The sequence below is a fragment of the Papio anubis genome, chromosome 12, assembly GCF_008728515.1.
Source record: "Papio anubis isolate 15944 chromosome 12, Panubis1.0, whole genome shotgun sequence".
NCBI lineage: Eukaryota > Metazoa > Chordata > Mammalia > Primates > Cercopithecidae > Papio > Papio anubis.
In genome coordinates, this window is record NC_044987.1 from 117961319 (window position 1) to 117977503 (window position 16185).

The window sequence follows — 16185 nt, forward strand, 5'->3', positions numbered from 1 at the left end:
TTAGCCAGGACGGTCTCGATCTCCTGACCTCGTGATCTGCCCGCCTCGGCCTCCCAAAGTGCTGGGATTACAGGCGTGAGCCACCATGCCTGGCTGCCTTTTTTTTTTTTTTTTTTTTTTGGTCTTTTGTTTTCATTTCTTATTGCTTTTAGGAGAAAAAAAAATCTTTGGCCCATAAAGGTGGTGTTTTTACATCACAAAGTATACATACATGAAATATGCATGTGGGCCAGGCACAGTGGTTCACGCCTGTAATCCCAGCACTTGGGGAGGCTGAGGCGGGCGGATCACCTGATGTCAGGAGTTCAAGACCAGCCTGACCAATATGATGAAACCCCATCTCTACTAAAAATACAAAAATTAGCCAGGCGTGGTGGTGCGGGCCTGTAATCCTGGCTATTCGGGAGGCTGAGACAGGAGAATTGCTTGAACCCGCGAGGTGGAGCCTGCAGTAAGCTGAGATCGCACCATTGCACTCCAGCCTGGGCAACAAGAGCGAAACTCCATCTTAAAAAAAAAAAAAAGCATGTGCTCTCCGGCAAGCACCTTCCATCGACTCCAACAGTTGAGCTGTCGCTGTTGTACTGTCGGGGTGCAGGACTCTGAAGGAGTCAGGCCCAACTAGAACCAAGTGGTCAAATAAATAAATACACAATTTAAAACAATGGACAGCTAAGCCTGTCATGACAACCAGTGGGAATTTCATTCCATGAGGCTTCATTTTTGCATTAAATACTCAAGATGACTCAGTGCATAATTGCTTTGTGGTCCATGAGACGCTTTCGTGAAGGCACTCCTATCTGAAGGACAGGCTGGGTGAACCTAGCACCGTCACTCGAGACACCCTGGCCGGTCACCAAGGTGGGCTGGCATACTGTCTCCATCACCCTCCTGCGAGTCTTCCCCCTCACCGTGTGGGAGGAGAAGGCCATCCCTTGGGGTCGTGGAGCCGCTCTCTCCTCACCACGGTGGGCTGCCCTCCCCTTCCTCACTCGCTGGTCCCCGCTCCGTGGCCAATGCCCTGCCTTCCTTGCTGTCACTCTGGGGAAGAGATCCTCCTGAGGCACGCGTCATGTTTTATTCTTGAGTGAATTATCTGACCATCACGGCCCTTGCTCCCCTTTTATGACAAGTGCCTGTTTATTTCTTTTGTTGCTTATGATGACAACAAGGCAGTCCCGGGAGGGGAGTGTGGCACAGCTGCCCTTGGGAAGGAACTGGTCTTTCTGAGGGGGAGGGGCTGGTGGGGTGTAGCAAATGCTTATGTAGGGTTATCCATACTCGGTCAATTGTGAAGGGAACAGTACACCCACAATTCCGACCAAAGACTCCACAAAATAAATCTTTCACTCCATCTCCCTTACGTTTAGGGCCTTTCATTTTTAAGGCACTGGGTTGTGAAGACACGAAGACATACAAGCTCAGTAAAACTAAAGACGTTGCATGCTGCTTGCTTCAAATGTGGAGAGGCAAACACAGGCAACTGGACCAGACGGGAACAGTTACCCACGGCGACAAAAGCAGGTCTCCAAAGCACAGCATTTTGGTTAGTGCATTCCAGATGTGTTAGCTATGACTGTGGACACCACCAGCTTGAATAACACATTTTTCTTTTAACAAAACGAAAGTTTACCCTGCTTTGATGACGCTAAATGCCCTTAAGCACGAGGCCTTCGGTTGCCACTGAGAAAGCGCACCATTTCCATTCCAATGTGTGTGAAGCCACAACCCTACTAATTCCTTCATTAACTCAACACGATTTGCATCCCTTAATAAACACAAGCCCATCCGGAGACTTCAGGGGAGACTCTGTCAAATGTCCCCCAAGGGAAGGCAAGTCTGGAAGTAGTGGGGTTACGCTTCACAGGGGTAGAGATACTGTTCTAGGAAAACAAAACCACCCAAATTTTCTGGAAGGAAAACTTCTGAGTTTTTTTCAGAGCAATTTTTCATCCCGAACTAAGATCAGGATTAATGCCTACTTTTCATTTGGTTTGCATCAGAAGAGCTCGTTTTCCTTCCCAGCAGCTCCAGTGGAATTACTTTTTGGAATTAGAACTGAGGCCAAACAAAGTGATGATGTCAAACATTGCTTCTTTCAGGTGCTTTCCAAAGCGATGAGAATCCTTTCATGTCAAAACAAAACCCAAAAATATATTAAAACGTGGCCATCCCCATATTTCAAGCTTTTTCATTTGCAGTCTGACCCAACGTTTAATTTAAATTCCTTTCCGCCAGTTCTCTAAGATCTGACCAATGTCTTAAAGCTTAACTTTAAGACATTCTGGAGAAATGCTGAGGGTAAAGAGATGACAGCTGATGTGTTTGTGCGGGTGTGTTGTCGATCCAAGCCTCTGCCTAATGCCAATGCATTTATCCCACAAAAAACACAATGACCATCCCGAGTGTGGTGGCTCATGCCTGTAACCCCAACACTTTGGAAAGCGGAGGCAGGAGGATCGCTTGAGCCCAGGAGTTCAAGACCAGCCTGGGCAACATGGTGAAACCACATTTCTACAAAAAACACAAAAAAGCAGCCAGGTGTGGTGGCACTCCCCCATAGTCCCAGCTACTCAGGAGGCTGAGGTAGGAGGATCCCCTGAGCCCAAGAGGCTGAAGCTGCAGTGAGCCGAGAACACACCACTGCACTCTAGCCTGGGTGGCAGAGTGAGACCCTGTCTAAAACAAACAACAAAAGAAAACCACGATGAACAAGTGAACCCCAACTTCCTCTGTTAACAGCGACAGTGGCATGGGTTGCCACGCTATGTACAACAAGGAAAGCAGAATATAAATAAGAGCAATGTGCCATGCTAGGGAGGAGGTCCCTTGATCCATTCACAGAGGAAGCCGGGGGTCCCGTGCTCTGTACGCAGATTTCTTAGTGTGTACCCATTATTCTTAGTTCACCTTCCAAGTGCTAAAGAGTCTGAAAGTTACAGCAGCACCCCAACGTTAAGCTTCAAAACCACTGCTGCCAACAGAGGTAAACATGTTAAACCAAATTAGATATATTTCCTTTTTTTTTTTTTCTGAGATGGGTCTCACTCCATCACCCAGGCTGCAGTACAGTGGCATGATCCTGGCTCACTACAACCTCCACCTCCCAGGTTCAAGTGATTCTCCTGCCTCAGCCTCCTGAGTAGCTGGGATTACAGGCGTGTGCCACCACACTGGCTAAGTTTTGTATTTTTAGTAGAGGCGGGGTTTCACCACATTGTCCAGGATGGTTTCAAACTCCTCACTTCAAGTGACTGGCCCGCCTCCGCCTCCCAAAGTGCTGGGATTACACGTATGAGCCACTGTGCCCGGCCGAGATACATTTCTTTAAAACTAGGTAAAGAGAATTTTGGAATTCACTTATGGCTGGGCACAGTGGCTGAAGCCTATAATCCCAACACTGGGACGCTGAGGTAAGAGGATCGTGTGATCCCAGGAGTTCGAGACTAGCCTGGGAAACATGGGGACACCCTGTCTGTACAAAAAATTTTTTAATCAAAAAAATTTAGGCCAGGAATGGTGGCTCATGCCTGTAATCCCAGCACTTTGGGAGGCCAAGGCAGGTGGATCATCTGAGGTCAGGAGTTCGAGACCAGCCTGCCCAACATGGTGAAACCCCGTCTCTACTAAAAACAGAAAAAAATTAGCTGGGCGTGGTGGTGGGCACCTATAGTCCCACCTACTTGGGAGGCTGAGGCAGGAGAATCACTTGAACCCAGGAGACAGAGGTTGCAGTGAGCCGAGATCTCGCCCCTGCACTCCAGCCTGGGCGACAGAGTAAGACTGTGTCTCCAAACAAAAAAACAACATTTAAAAAAGAAGTCCATTTATGTGAAAATGCCCAAACCAAGTAAAAGCAGGCAGTTGAATTGAATTTTTCTGTCAAATTAAAGATGTGTTCCCTTAAAAAGAATAAAGTAAAAATACCCCATCTTCGGGAGAAGGAACTTCTTTTCATACGTACCGTCTCAGGGCAAGAGAACTTGGACGAAATGTGGAAATTGATGAGGTTCTCTCCCACAAGGATGTACGACACACCATAGCCATCGTCAGCAACCTGGAGGACAAGGGAATTTGAATTTGTTGCTGGGAAATGAGACAGCATGAAAAAGGGACTTTCTAATGTTCTAAATGCAACACTGGCCGGGCTCGGTAGCTCCTCCCTGTAGTCTCACCACTTTGGGAGGCTGAGGCAGACAGGTCACTCGAGCCCAGGGGTTCGAGACCAGCCTGGACAACATTGCGAAACCCTGTCTCTACAAAAAAACAAAAAAAAAACAAAAAAAAAATTAGCTGGGCATAGTGGCATGCATCTGTAGTCCCAGCTACTTGGGAGGCAGAGTGGGAGGATCACCTGAGATGGGGAAGGTTCAGGCTGCCGTGAGCCATGATCATGCTTACTGCACTCCAGTCTGGGTGACAGAGCGAGACCTTGTCTCAAAAAAAAAATAAATAAATAAGTGCAAGACTGCCAAGGACATCTACAGCAACGATCAGCAGTAATTCCTTTACAGCGGAAGAACTGCAAGGTAACAGGGGCACCCAGCACGGAGATGGGCCCATCACACCCCATTACCCATCCCATCGCCACGCCCCACTGCGCCTCGCCCAGCCCGCCGCACTCACCGGTCCAAAGCCCCCTCCGCTGGACACGTACTCTGGGTTATTCTCCAGGTCAAACAGCTCCACTTGCTGCTGAGGGGTCTGGCTTGTTGATAATCTCCAAGGCTCAGATAAAACCTATTGAGCGAAACAGAGAAATGTTCCAATGACACTTTTCCTAATCCCCTCCTCTACCGGCCCTCAGGAGTCGCCTTGGGAATACAAGAAAAGTCTGGCTTGGTCTTTTGATTGTTCCAGACACCACAAGTCTGTGTCTCTGAAGGCCTCACTGGCTTGGACATCGTATCTGCAGAGAGGAAGTGGGGTGGGTGGGACCCCCGGACTAGGGCAGGGAGTGTGAGGTGGGGGGTGGGGGGCATACCAGCCAATAGCATCTCAGACAGTGAAGATAACAGATATATGGAGTATGATTCGGAACGGGGACAGAGGTGTCAGACTTGTACCAACTCCCACGAGCCAGCTGCCAAATTTTCAGAGAATTTTCAAGCTGGCTGTTAAATACAGCCACTATTAAAAATTAAATTTGCCAGGCGCAATGGTTCATGTCTGTAATCCCAGCACTTTGGGAGGCCAAGGTGGGTGGATTGCCTGAGCTCAGGAGTTCGAGACCAGCCTGGGCAACACGGTGAAACCCCATCTCTACTAAAATACCAAAAAAAAAAAAAAAAATTAGCCAGGTGTGGCAACGTGTGCCTGCAATTCCAGCTACTCAGGAGGCTGAGGCAGGAGAATAGCTTGAACCCAGGAGGCAGAGGTTTCAGTGAGCCAAGATGGTCCCACTGCACTCCAGCCTGGGTGACAGAGCGAGACTCCATCTCCAAAAAATAAAAAATAAAATAAATAAATAAATAGAAATTAAATTAAATTTGAGCTGGGCGCAGTGGTGCACATCAGCTACTCAGAAGACTAAGGAGGAAGAATTGCTTGTGTCTAGGAGTTTGAGACAACACTGGGCAACACTGTGAGACCCTGTCTCAAAAAATAATAATAAATTTCATAAACTTACAATAAACTAAAGGATTTTAAAAACAAAGGTGGTATGCACTCACAGCTCATCACTCCCCAGTTACTTCCGTGCATCTTCCTGTGACGTAAGCTCTCGAGGTCTTCGGGTCTATTAAGTCAGGGGCTACCTGTGGGCGGTTACTGAGGAAGCGCAGTACTAAACGCGCTGCTCCCATTTTCCATTTTATGACAGCTACGCCCACAGACCCGTTTTTTTTTTCAAATGCCCATTCTGACATTAAAATGAGTTAATGCAAGGCTGCAGTAGTTTACTAAGGTTTGGTCTAGCCAACACAACTGATGGAAGAAGTGGAAGAGACTTACTTCCTTAAGGAAAGGGGACTCCACAGCGAGATATTTAGACACCACGTAAAGGCAGAAGAGGTGACGATCGATCCCGGAGCCGGTCATGGCGAGGCGATACATGTGCTGATGCTTCTCAGACGCCACCTTGAACAATTTCAGCCTCTGTTCCACCTGAGTGACAAAAGGCGGGAAGGACATATGTTGCATGTCTCAAGTTGAGCGGTTATGAATCTAAGTTAGCCACCATACGCGGCTAATATTTTTTGTATTTTTAGTAGAGATGGGGTTTCAACATGTTGCCCAGGGTGGTTTCGAACTCCTGAGCTCAGGCAATCTGACTGCCTCAGCCTCAGCCTCCCAAAGTACTGGGATGACAGGCATGAGTCACCGCGCCTGGCCTGACAGCCCTTCCAGAATGAAGTTGGTCTCGGAAAAAAGAGCCCTGGCCTGTGTCTCCTCCAGGGGTCAGCAGAAAGCACCTGCACGGTGGGGTCAGGTGGACCCAGTGGCCTGGGTCTGACCTCGGCCATTAATGAGCCGAGTGGCCCAGCAGCTGCTGAATTCATCTAGGCCTCCGTTTATCTATGGAAATGAACTGAGGACACTTCTCAGGACCACTGCTAAGAATTTAAAGGACAGTGTACGGAAAACCCCCAGGCCCCAGCCTGGCACTTGGGGCCCAGTGTGGCAATAGCTCTAATAACCAGTGGAAGGTCTCCGCGTAACGGTCACAGCTGGCCTACCCTTACACCAGCTACCTGTCCAGTTCCGAAGCAGCCACCCGCTATGCCTTTCCTCAGTGTGGTGTCCTGGACGAATTTAAAGACTCTCAGGTAATAGAATATGATTCGGAAAGTATCATCTGTAACATGCCTCTCTGTACCTGTCCCTACCTTTACCTTTTAATACCTTCTGTACCCTTGAAAGGGGCAGAGGAAAGAAGCTGAATTGAGCACCCCTGAAGAAGGTGGTACAGGAATGATATCAGAGAAGCTGGAGTGGCGGCCTCCAGAGGCCTTTTAGGGAAGCATGACAAGCACGCTGTGCCCTCAGCCTATGGCACATTACCGTCTGGGCCGGGTCCACCATGGCCTGCACGAAGTCGCACGACTCAGCGGTGCAGGAGCGCACGGTCTCCGTTCTCCCCTCTCGGAAGAGCCGGGTCATGGAGGCCTCGTATGTGAGGCAAAACTTGCCCATATCCTAGGGAAAGAGAAGTACTTTAGTGCACGGCAGGGCATGCTGACATGTCTAAAACACAAAGAAGGATAGGGTAAGGTCGCCAAGGAGAAGTGAATTTTATCGTCAACTCTTTTTTGAGACGGGGTCTTGCTGTTGCCCGGGCTGGCGCGCAGTAGCATGATCACAGCTCACTGCAGCCTCAACCTCCTCCAGCTCAGGTGATCCCCCAACCTCGGCCTCCTGAGTAGGGGGGACTACAGGTGCATGCCGCCATGCCTGGCTAATTTTTTTATTTTTATTTTTTGTAGAGACAGGGTTTCACCAGGTTGCCCAGGATGGTCTTGAACTCCTGGCTCAAGCGATCCACCCGCCTTGGCTTCCCAACGTGCTGGGATTACAGGTGTGAGCCACCGTGCCCAACCTATTGTCGATTTACGCTTTCAGTCTCCGGCCGCTTTTACATGTGGGTAGTTACATGGCAGCGGACAGAGGTGTCACTGGCTTCAGGAAGGGCCTGGTGGAGGTGGGAGGTCAGTTTCTAGGTTAACCAGGTTTCTGTTTCAAGATGCAACTGATACCATGACACCCTCCCCACCCCGGAGTCCAACACACCTCCGCTGCGTTCCCTTCCTGCTGAGGTGCAGCCTGCAGCTGTGTACAGGAGGAATGCTGTGCACAGCGGGGGATCGCATTTGAAATTATTTAAAGACACAATGTATTGCCTGGAGCAATTCAGGCAATGTCTGGAAGATTGTGAGCAATTCAGGCAATGTCTGGAAGATGGTGAGAATGATCTGGGAGAGGCTGTGCTGGGGTGCAGGAGGAATGACTTTAGCAGGAGGGCGGGGAGTGGGTGGGGCCGGAGCCTGAAGCACAGCCACTGCCCCTGTTAGACAGGAGCCTCTGGCAGATGCAAAGGGAAGGTCTCTTCCAAAAGCTCCTGTTTTCCGGGTGAAACAGAAGAAAGGGTGCCTGCTGAGGGCTGGGCTGGGCAGGAGGTGCTGGCATTTAGGGGAGGGAGGTGTGACGTGGCATTTAGGGGTGTGGAACACGGTGCCCAGGCCCACTGGGGTCAGCGCTCATTCATGGGGAGGGGAGACAAGCCAGCTGTTGAATGCTTTTTTCCAGCTAGGCCGGCTCCTTGGGAACAGAATCACAGCAGCTGGAGAGCTGGGCTGAACTCGGGAGCCTCTGTAGGCTCCCCAGGTGAGTTCAGGGGGACCAGGGAGCCGAGGGAAGGGATGGTCCCAAAGAACCATGGAACCCATGCCCAGGGAAGAGAAAAGGGAGGGCAGGGAGGGACAAGGGGATAGGGTCAAGGAACGTGGGCATCTGGGCCTACAGAGGACGGCACGGCAGGAGGGGCTGGTGGCCCCTGAGGCTGAGCCTTGGTGGAGATGCCGGGATAGCGCAGCAAGGGCACCTGCTGGGAACAGCAGATGGTGGGTAAGGACACAGACCGAGTCCAAGGGAGCACGCGGCAGTGGGAGGAACAGCATCTGCGCGCTGCCCCAAGAGGGGGCCCGGGGCCACCAGGCCAGCTCAAAGAGGGCCAGGTTCCAAGTGAGGACGAGAGGGTGATAAGTAGCAGTTTATGGACCCAAATGATTCCTGACCAGACACATCCCTAGACATTAGGGTGCACCCTGGCACAGGCCCTGGTGGCCCCAGGGTGGCAGACCTGCCAATCTGCAGAGGACACCATGTGGCAGGCTGACACTGTCAAACGAACCCAGAAGAGGGTGCCAGAGGCAAGGCTGGGCTGAACACAGGGCCTGCTTAGCTTGGGAAGGGGGAGCCAGACAGAGCACAGGACCCACTCAGCCTGGGGAAGGGGGAGCCGGACAGAGCGCAGGACCCCCGCAGCCTGGGAAGGGGGAGCCGGACAGAGCACAGGACCCCCGCAGCCTGGGGATGGGGGAGCTGGACAGAGCACAGGACCCGCTCAGCCAGGGAAGTGGGAGCCGGACAGAGCACAGGACCCACTCAGCCGGGGAAGGCCTGGCACCTGCACACAGGCCCAGCTGAAGTCAGGCTCCTCACAGTGCAGCCAAGATCTCTGGAGGAGAGGAGGCCCCCGAAAGGCAGAAGGAAGTGTCCAGGACCAGGGCCCTGTGAAATGAGAGTGCATCAGCCAGAAGGAAAAGGAAATGGAAGGCATCGACAAGAGCAAAGCTTTGCAGAGGGAAACGTCTAGAGACCGTGAGAGCACCTCGGACGCCAGCGCCGAGCAGCACTTCCAGTGAGGACCTGGCTAAGCCCCCAGGACCCCCCCGGCTGCCTTGGGGAGCTCTCTTCCCCAACCCACAGATGCCACCAACCCTGGTGGCATGACACGACACTCAATATTCCCTTGGGATTGGGGGTCACAGGCCTGGGGCCTGCCATGAGGCCACGGGGCCTCCTGCTTCCCAGGTTGATAGCAAACACGCCTTTCAGAGCACTTCCTGCGTCTCCTCACTGCAGGGCACTTCACAGGGGCTCACGATGAAGAAGTGGGGAGTGGGAGAGGGAGAGAAGCAGAAAAAAGGGAAAGCGGAAATGTGGCATTTTAGTTATTTAATAAAGGTAAACTTGAACTCTATGATACAATGATTCATTTGAAGTCAACGTTCCAATATCAAACTTTAATTGCGTAAGTTATGAGAACAGTCATGCCTTGTGCCCACAGTTTAAAAGACAGTCATCTAAAAACCTTCTTGGCAAATGCATTGAGTATTAGTGTGCAAGCCCCACTTGAGCTCAGACGCCATCAAAGAGCCAAACCACGTTACAACTGCAGCACCCTTGACCCACTGTGACCAGCTGCCATCAGGAGGATGGCCCTTCACTGTCACCAAAACATCTCCAGTTTCTAAGCAGCAGGATTCAAAGACAGTCTACAGATACACTGACATACGCGGCATCACACACTAGCACTGCTATGACGGGGCTAATGATTCAGGTTGGTAGGGCGTGGGAATCTTTCACCTCTAGTTTCAAAAAAAAAAAAAAAAAAAAAAGATTCCAAAGCAGGAAGCAAATAACTGCAGACTAGAATTAAAACCACTGTCTCGTGTTAGCATTCAATCCATATTCAATATTCAATACTGATTTACTGATGCTCCCGGCATAGGCAGGCTGATCATGAATTCCTGCCCTCAGGTGATCCACCCGCCTTGGCCTCCCAAACTGCTGGGATTACAGGCGTCGACCACGGTGCCCGGCACTCCAGCCTGGGCAACAGAGTGAGACTCTGTCAAGGAGGAAAAAGAAAAGAAAAGAAAAAGGAACCTTCACAACACCGCCCACTAATATGTTGCATTTATCCTTTCTAGACTTTGCATATAATGAAGCAAGAGTCAATAAATTCCTGTAAAATGCAGAACAGGCTGTGCGGGCCACGTGTTCTCTGTGGCGACTACTCTGCTTTCCCACTGGAGTGAGAATAGCACAGACAACATGTGAAAGCCAGGCATGGCCATGCCCAGAACGCTTCACTGATGAACACTGAGACTTCACGTAATTTTCACATGTCACAAGGTATTAGTTGCCTTTTGATTGTTTTTCAACTATTAAATATGTGAAACCATTCTTAGCTTTAAAGCCATAAAAACAAAAACGAAAACAAAAACATGGAAAGGGCCAGGTTTGGCCCGTGAGCCACAGTCTACAAATCATTGTAAGAGGCCGGGCGCGGTGGCTCAAGCCTGTAATCCCAGCACTTTGGGAGGCCGAGATGGGCGGATCACGAGGTCAGGAGATCGAGACCATCCTGGCTAACACGGTGAAACCCCGTCTCTATTAAGAAATACAAAAAACTAGCCGGGCGAGGTACATGGCTCGGTGGGGTCCTGCCTGGAGGCTGAGGTCAGGAGAATGCTGGAGGTGGAGCTTGCAGTGAGCTGAGATCCGCCACTGCAGTCCCAGCCTGGCAGGATAGATGACCCGCCCAAAAAAAAAAAAAAAAAAAAAAAAAAAAAATCATTGTAAGAAACTACTGACTTTCACATACTGTTTTATGACTAAATATTTTCTGTAATATACACAGATGGTCGGGTGGTGGCTTAATTGTAATCCCAGCACTTTATGAGCCATGGATTGCTTTGAGTCACGAAGCCTCGAGGCCAGCCCAGAAACAAAAGGAAACCCATCTTTGCATACAAAGACACAAAAATTAGCCAGGCCTGGTGGTGAATGCCTATAGTCCCAGCTACCCGGGAGACTGAGGTGGGAGGATCGCCTGCATCCAGGGAGGTCGAGGATGCAGTGAGCCATGATTGTGTCATTGCACTGCAGCCTGGGCAAGAGTGAGACCCTGCCTCAAAAAAAAAAAAAAAAAAAAGTGTGTGTATATATATATATATGCTATAGACATCACTTAATAGCTATAAAATATTCCCCTGTATGAAAATACCATATTTTAATTTAGTATCATGAAAGGAAGATTCGCTCTGCCGAAAGGATTACACTGAGAGCTGAGCTGTGCAAGAAGCTGCTTTTCCTTTTGTTCCCAAGCAGAGAGTGACAGATAAAAGGCGAAACATCTCCACCCTGTGTTCGCTGGGTTTTGTGTGACGAATACGTAACTGACAATTCCCCTACTGCCCCTTTTCTCTTGCATCATGGGAATTCCGTAATGTGGCCATGCTCTCCCTCCTTCCCCTCCAGCCTGCTTTTCCCTCTAAATACTGAAGCCCTCAAAACCAAAACCACCTTTGGAGGAAGGCACAGGCCTGTCTCCCAGGCACGCATCACTAACTTTGGCAAAATCAACTTCTAAATGGATTGAGACCTATCTCAGACCCTTTCTGGTTTCCAGCATTAACTTTTTTTTTTTTTTTTCCCGTGAGATGGAATCTCGCTCTGCCGCCCAGGCTGGAGTGCAGTGGCATGATCTCGGCTCACTGCAAGCTCCGCCTCCCAGGTTCACGCCATTCTCCTGCCTCAGCCTCCCGAGTAGCTGGGACTACAGGTGCCCGCCACTATGCCCGGCTAATTTTTTGTTTTTTTTAGTAGAGAGAGGGTTTCACCGTGTTAGCCAGGATGGTCTCCATCTTCTAACCTCGTGATCTGCCCGCCTTGGCCTCCCAAAGTGCTGGGATTATAGGCATGAGCCATTGTACCCAGCCTACCAGTATTAACTTTTAAGATTTCTTTTTTTTTTTTTTTTTTTTTTTCAGATGGAGTTTTGTTCTTATTGCTCAGGTTGGAGTGCAGTGGTGCGGTCTAGGCAGTTCACTGCAACCTCCACCTCCCCGGTTCAAGTGATTCTCCCACCTCACCCTCTCAAGGAGCTGGGATTACAGGTGTGCGTCACCACATCCAGCTAATCTTGTATTTTTAGCAGAGATGGGATTTTACCATGTTGTTCAGGCTGGTCTCGAACTCCTAACCTCAAGTGATCCACCCACCTAGGCCTCCCAAAGTGTTGGGCTTACAGGCACGAGTCACTGCGCCCGGCCAGATTTCCTCACATTTTTACAGTAAGCTTGCTCACAAGTGTTTTTTTGTGTACCTGCCCTTTTTCATGGATCATCTGCAGGGTCAAAGTTATTCTTCCCTGATGCATGTTTCCAGCTGTGTGGTCTGTGCTGCTCCTGGGCCTGCCATGGGGCCCCTATATTTATTAAAACGATTCCCAGCTGCTGCTATGAACATCCCTGCCTCAGTCCACCCTCACCAACATGAAAAAAAGCCTTTACCAACCCCAACGGCAACCACTTAGCCAGATTTCCTAACTCCATTTACTCACCAGCTCCCCATCCCCCACTGATGTCAAATACTCCCTTCATTACACGTTATTTCCTGGGCCTGCCTTTGAACGAGGACTGCAGCATTTTATTTTTATTAAAAACATTTTTTAAAAGATAGGGTTTCACTATCATCCAGGCTATAGTGCAGTGGCATGATCAGGACTCACTGCAGCCGCCACCTCTGGGGCTCAAGTGATGCTCTCACCTTAGCCTCCCGGGTACCTTGGACCTACAGGCATGCACCACCATGCTGGGCTAATTTTTTTTCGTATTTTTTGGACAGAGTCTCACCATATTGCCCAGTCTGGTCTCAAACTCCCAGGCTCAAGTGATCCACCTGCCTCAGCCTCCCATAGTGCTGGGATTATAGAAGTGAGACCACTTTAATCGCTACAATCTTCTAACTCCCACACTTTTGAGTTTTAGGATTTGAAAAAGTACATGTCTACCTCCCCCTGTCCCTGTCCCACCTCTGCCTGATTGATTTTCTTTTCAAAAATGTTAGGATGACTCTCAAATGTTAGGCTTTTCAAGCTTCGAGATCAACTGGGCAAACTCCTCTCCTGAAGCTCCTGCCTAACCTTTTACTGTGTTCATATTAAACGTGTGAACTGGGCCAGGCATGGTGGCTCATGCTTGTAACCCCAGCACTTTTGGAGGCTGAGGCAGGCAGATCACTTGAGGTCAGGAGTTCGAGACCAGCCTGGCCAGCATGGTGAAACTCCGTCTCTACTAAAGATACAAAAATTAGCCGGGTGTGGTGGCAGGCACCTGTAGTTCCAGCTACTCGAGGGGCTGAGGCAGGAGATTCACTTGAACCCAGAAGGCAGAGGCTGCAGTGAGCCGAGATCATGCCGCTGTATTCCAGCCTGGGCAACAGAGTAAGGCTCCGTCTCAAAAAAAAAAAAAAAAGTGTGAACTGGGAACATCCCTCCCTCTATGGTTCTTAAGTTTTTTTAATCCAAAATCATGGCTTTTTCTCCCTCTCCCTGGGGAAGAGTTGGGGGGTGGGTGCTCCTTGGCCTTCTTCCCAGAGTCCAGTCTGCTTTATACACGTATGCCTGGAGGGTGGGGCCCCAGATTCTCCTTTCTATTACATTCTTTTATTGTATTTCCCAGTTGGCCATCATCCTTACACAAGAAAGCTGGTGGTCTTCGTGCGCCTCTGTGCTGGGCCGGCTCACTGAGTCTACCTCTTAATCATCAAAGCCTTTCTGCTGTTCCATCTCCTGAGCAGACACCAATGTTCCTCCTGCCCGATTACCCTGTCAGCTGCTGGAGGCATCCTCATCTTTCTTGTTTTAATGGCACTGCCTCCCATACTTTTACCTTGACGCGGTAGCTAGCTATTAACACACGATGCCATTTATCCTGTTAAGGAAAGAGCCCTGTTACTAAGCCCCTTGACCAAGAGCTGTTATCAGGAATGGATGTTAAATGTGAAATGTCTTCTTAGGATCTGTGAAACTCACTATCTAGGTTCTTCTCTGACCCACCAGCATGGCTTAGTGTATGACTGGATGTACTGACACAAAACCAGCCTCTCACTGCTGGTGGACGCCACTGTCGGTGACTCTTCTTTTCCTACATGCTGGATTCTACTTGCTAAGATTTTATTGAGGGTCTCTGCACTGCCATTCATGAGGGAAGCTGGTCTGTGTTTCCTTTTTCTGTGTTTAGCTGCAGCACAGTGGTGAAAGCTGCAGGTTCTGGAACGAACCTGCCTGGTTCTGATCTCAGTCCTGCTGCGTAGGAGCTGCAGCCCTCGGGCAAGAGGCTTCACCTCTGAGTGTGGAAGGCAGAGATAAAGAGATGCCTTCCTCGGGGCTGTCCTGATGTTTCGCTCGCTCCTGCAAAGTACTTGGCACAGTGGCTGGTGCTCCTTGCACCTCATTCCCACACGCGGGCCACGTGGGTTCTGGGGAGCAGATGGGGTGGCTTCCTTTCTTTGTGGAGTCTTTGAGCCGCAAGCTCTTTGGAGCCACGAGGTGGCTGCCTGACAACCTCTCACTTTGGTCCACGGACCACAGACCTTTTCAGGCTTTCTACCTTGAGTCAACATCACTAATTTGTGCTGCTTGCAGGAGAGTCATTTCATCAAGTTTTAAAATGTCCTAAAATGCGGCACGGCCTTCCCTTACTAAACTCCTCTCTGGGTCCTGCACTTACTTGCAGGGACTTCTTTTAAAAAAGGAAAAAATTTAAAAAGATAAAATACCATCCTTTCTGTAGGTGAGGTATCAACTGCTTGCACGCCCTCACACTGCACATGTATGGGCAAAATCCACTCATCAGTTCTCAAAATCCAGCTCACTGATTCTGAGATGCGATGCCTCTATTCCAGGTCACCTTTTCATCACATGATCTTTAGTCAATGATCTGTCACAGACAGGAGCTTGTCACTGCACTCCAGTGCTCTGCCCAGCTGCTTTTGGTTCACGCCTAGCGAGCATGTTACTTGGGAAAGCAAAGCTTCATAACTGTGACAGTCGTTGCAGAACTGTATTAGCATACATTGTAAATATGATTGTGGCCCATTCATTCCAGTTCATCCGATATTAACACTGCCTATTACTTATCTGTAACTGTTGCTTTCTTAACTTTAGGTGGAGAGGGCACAGACTCTGGAGCCGCCAGCCGGCTTTATCCCTGCCTAGTGCTACCCTGGCCAAGCACCTGGCCTCTCCGCACCTGTTTCCTCACCTGTAAAATGGGATAACAAGAGTTTCTGGGGCATAATGGAGACTTGTAAATTTTTAAAAATGGGATAACAAGAGTGCTTCCTAGGTGGAGAGACAGTGAAGCATGATGTACGTGATGCACCAAGCAAAACTCAACAATGGCACAATCATTACCAAGGTTGGGGGGGGCAGTGCCACACGCTGTGTATGTGTACAGCACTCAAGTTTTAAAACAAGGCCAGGCACGGTGGCTCATGCCTATAATCCCAGCACTTTAGGAGGCCAAGGCAGACAGATCATCTGAGGCCAGGAGCTCGAGAACAGCTGGCCAACATGGTGAAACCCATCTCTACTAAAAATACAAAAAATTAGCTGGGCATGGTGGCACACACCTGTAATCCCAGCTGCTCGGGAGGCTGAAGCAGGAGAATCGCTTGAAACCAGGAGGTGGAGGTTGCAGTGAGCCGAGATCACACCATTGCACTCCAGCCTGGGCAACAAGAGTGAGATTCTATCTCAAAAAAAAAAAAGTTGGGAATATCTCAAGCCAATGCCACGATGACTTCTGTTGCTCCCAGAAACCAGGGGCTCCCTCTCTGGGATGGAATGCTCCCTCCAATGGACAAGACAACCCATTTACATCCCTGCTAGGG

The 16185-nt window shown here is 49.7% G+C and overlaps 1 protein-coding gene across 5 annotated transcripts in view; it reads right to left on the reverse strand.

The window, feature by feature from the left end:
* Positions 1 to 98: 98 nt before the first annotated feature.
* CPT1A (carnitine palmitoyltransferase 1A) overlaps positions 99 to 16185 on the reverse strand; it is an 81767-nt gene continuing 65680 nt past the window's right edge. For 4 of the 5 annotated variants that reach the window (XM_031653784.1, XM_031653783.1, XM_031653782.1 and 1 more), the window contains 5 exons: positions 7003 to 7137; positions 5953 to 6105; positions 4627 to 4740; positions 3965 to 4057; positions 1907 to 2126 (listed from right to left, as the gene is read on the reverse strand). In XM_031653784.1, coding sequence (XP_031509644.1) covers positions 2040 to 2126; positions 3965 to 4057; positions 4627 to 4740; positions 5953 to 6105; positions 7003 to 7137 — 582 coding nt within the window. In that variant the 3' untranslated portion in view covers positions 1907 to 2039. Of the gene's footprint in view, positions 2127 to 3964; positions 4058 to 4626; positions 4741 to 5952; positions 6106 to 7002; positions 7138 to 16185 lie in introns of all 5 variants that reach the window. The other variant, XM_031653780.1, reaches the window with a different exon arrangement.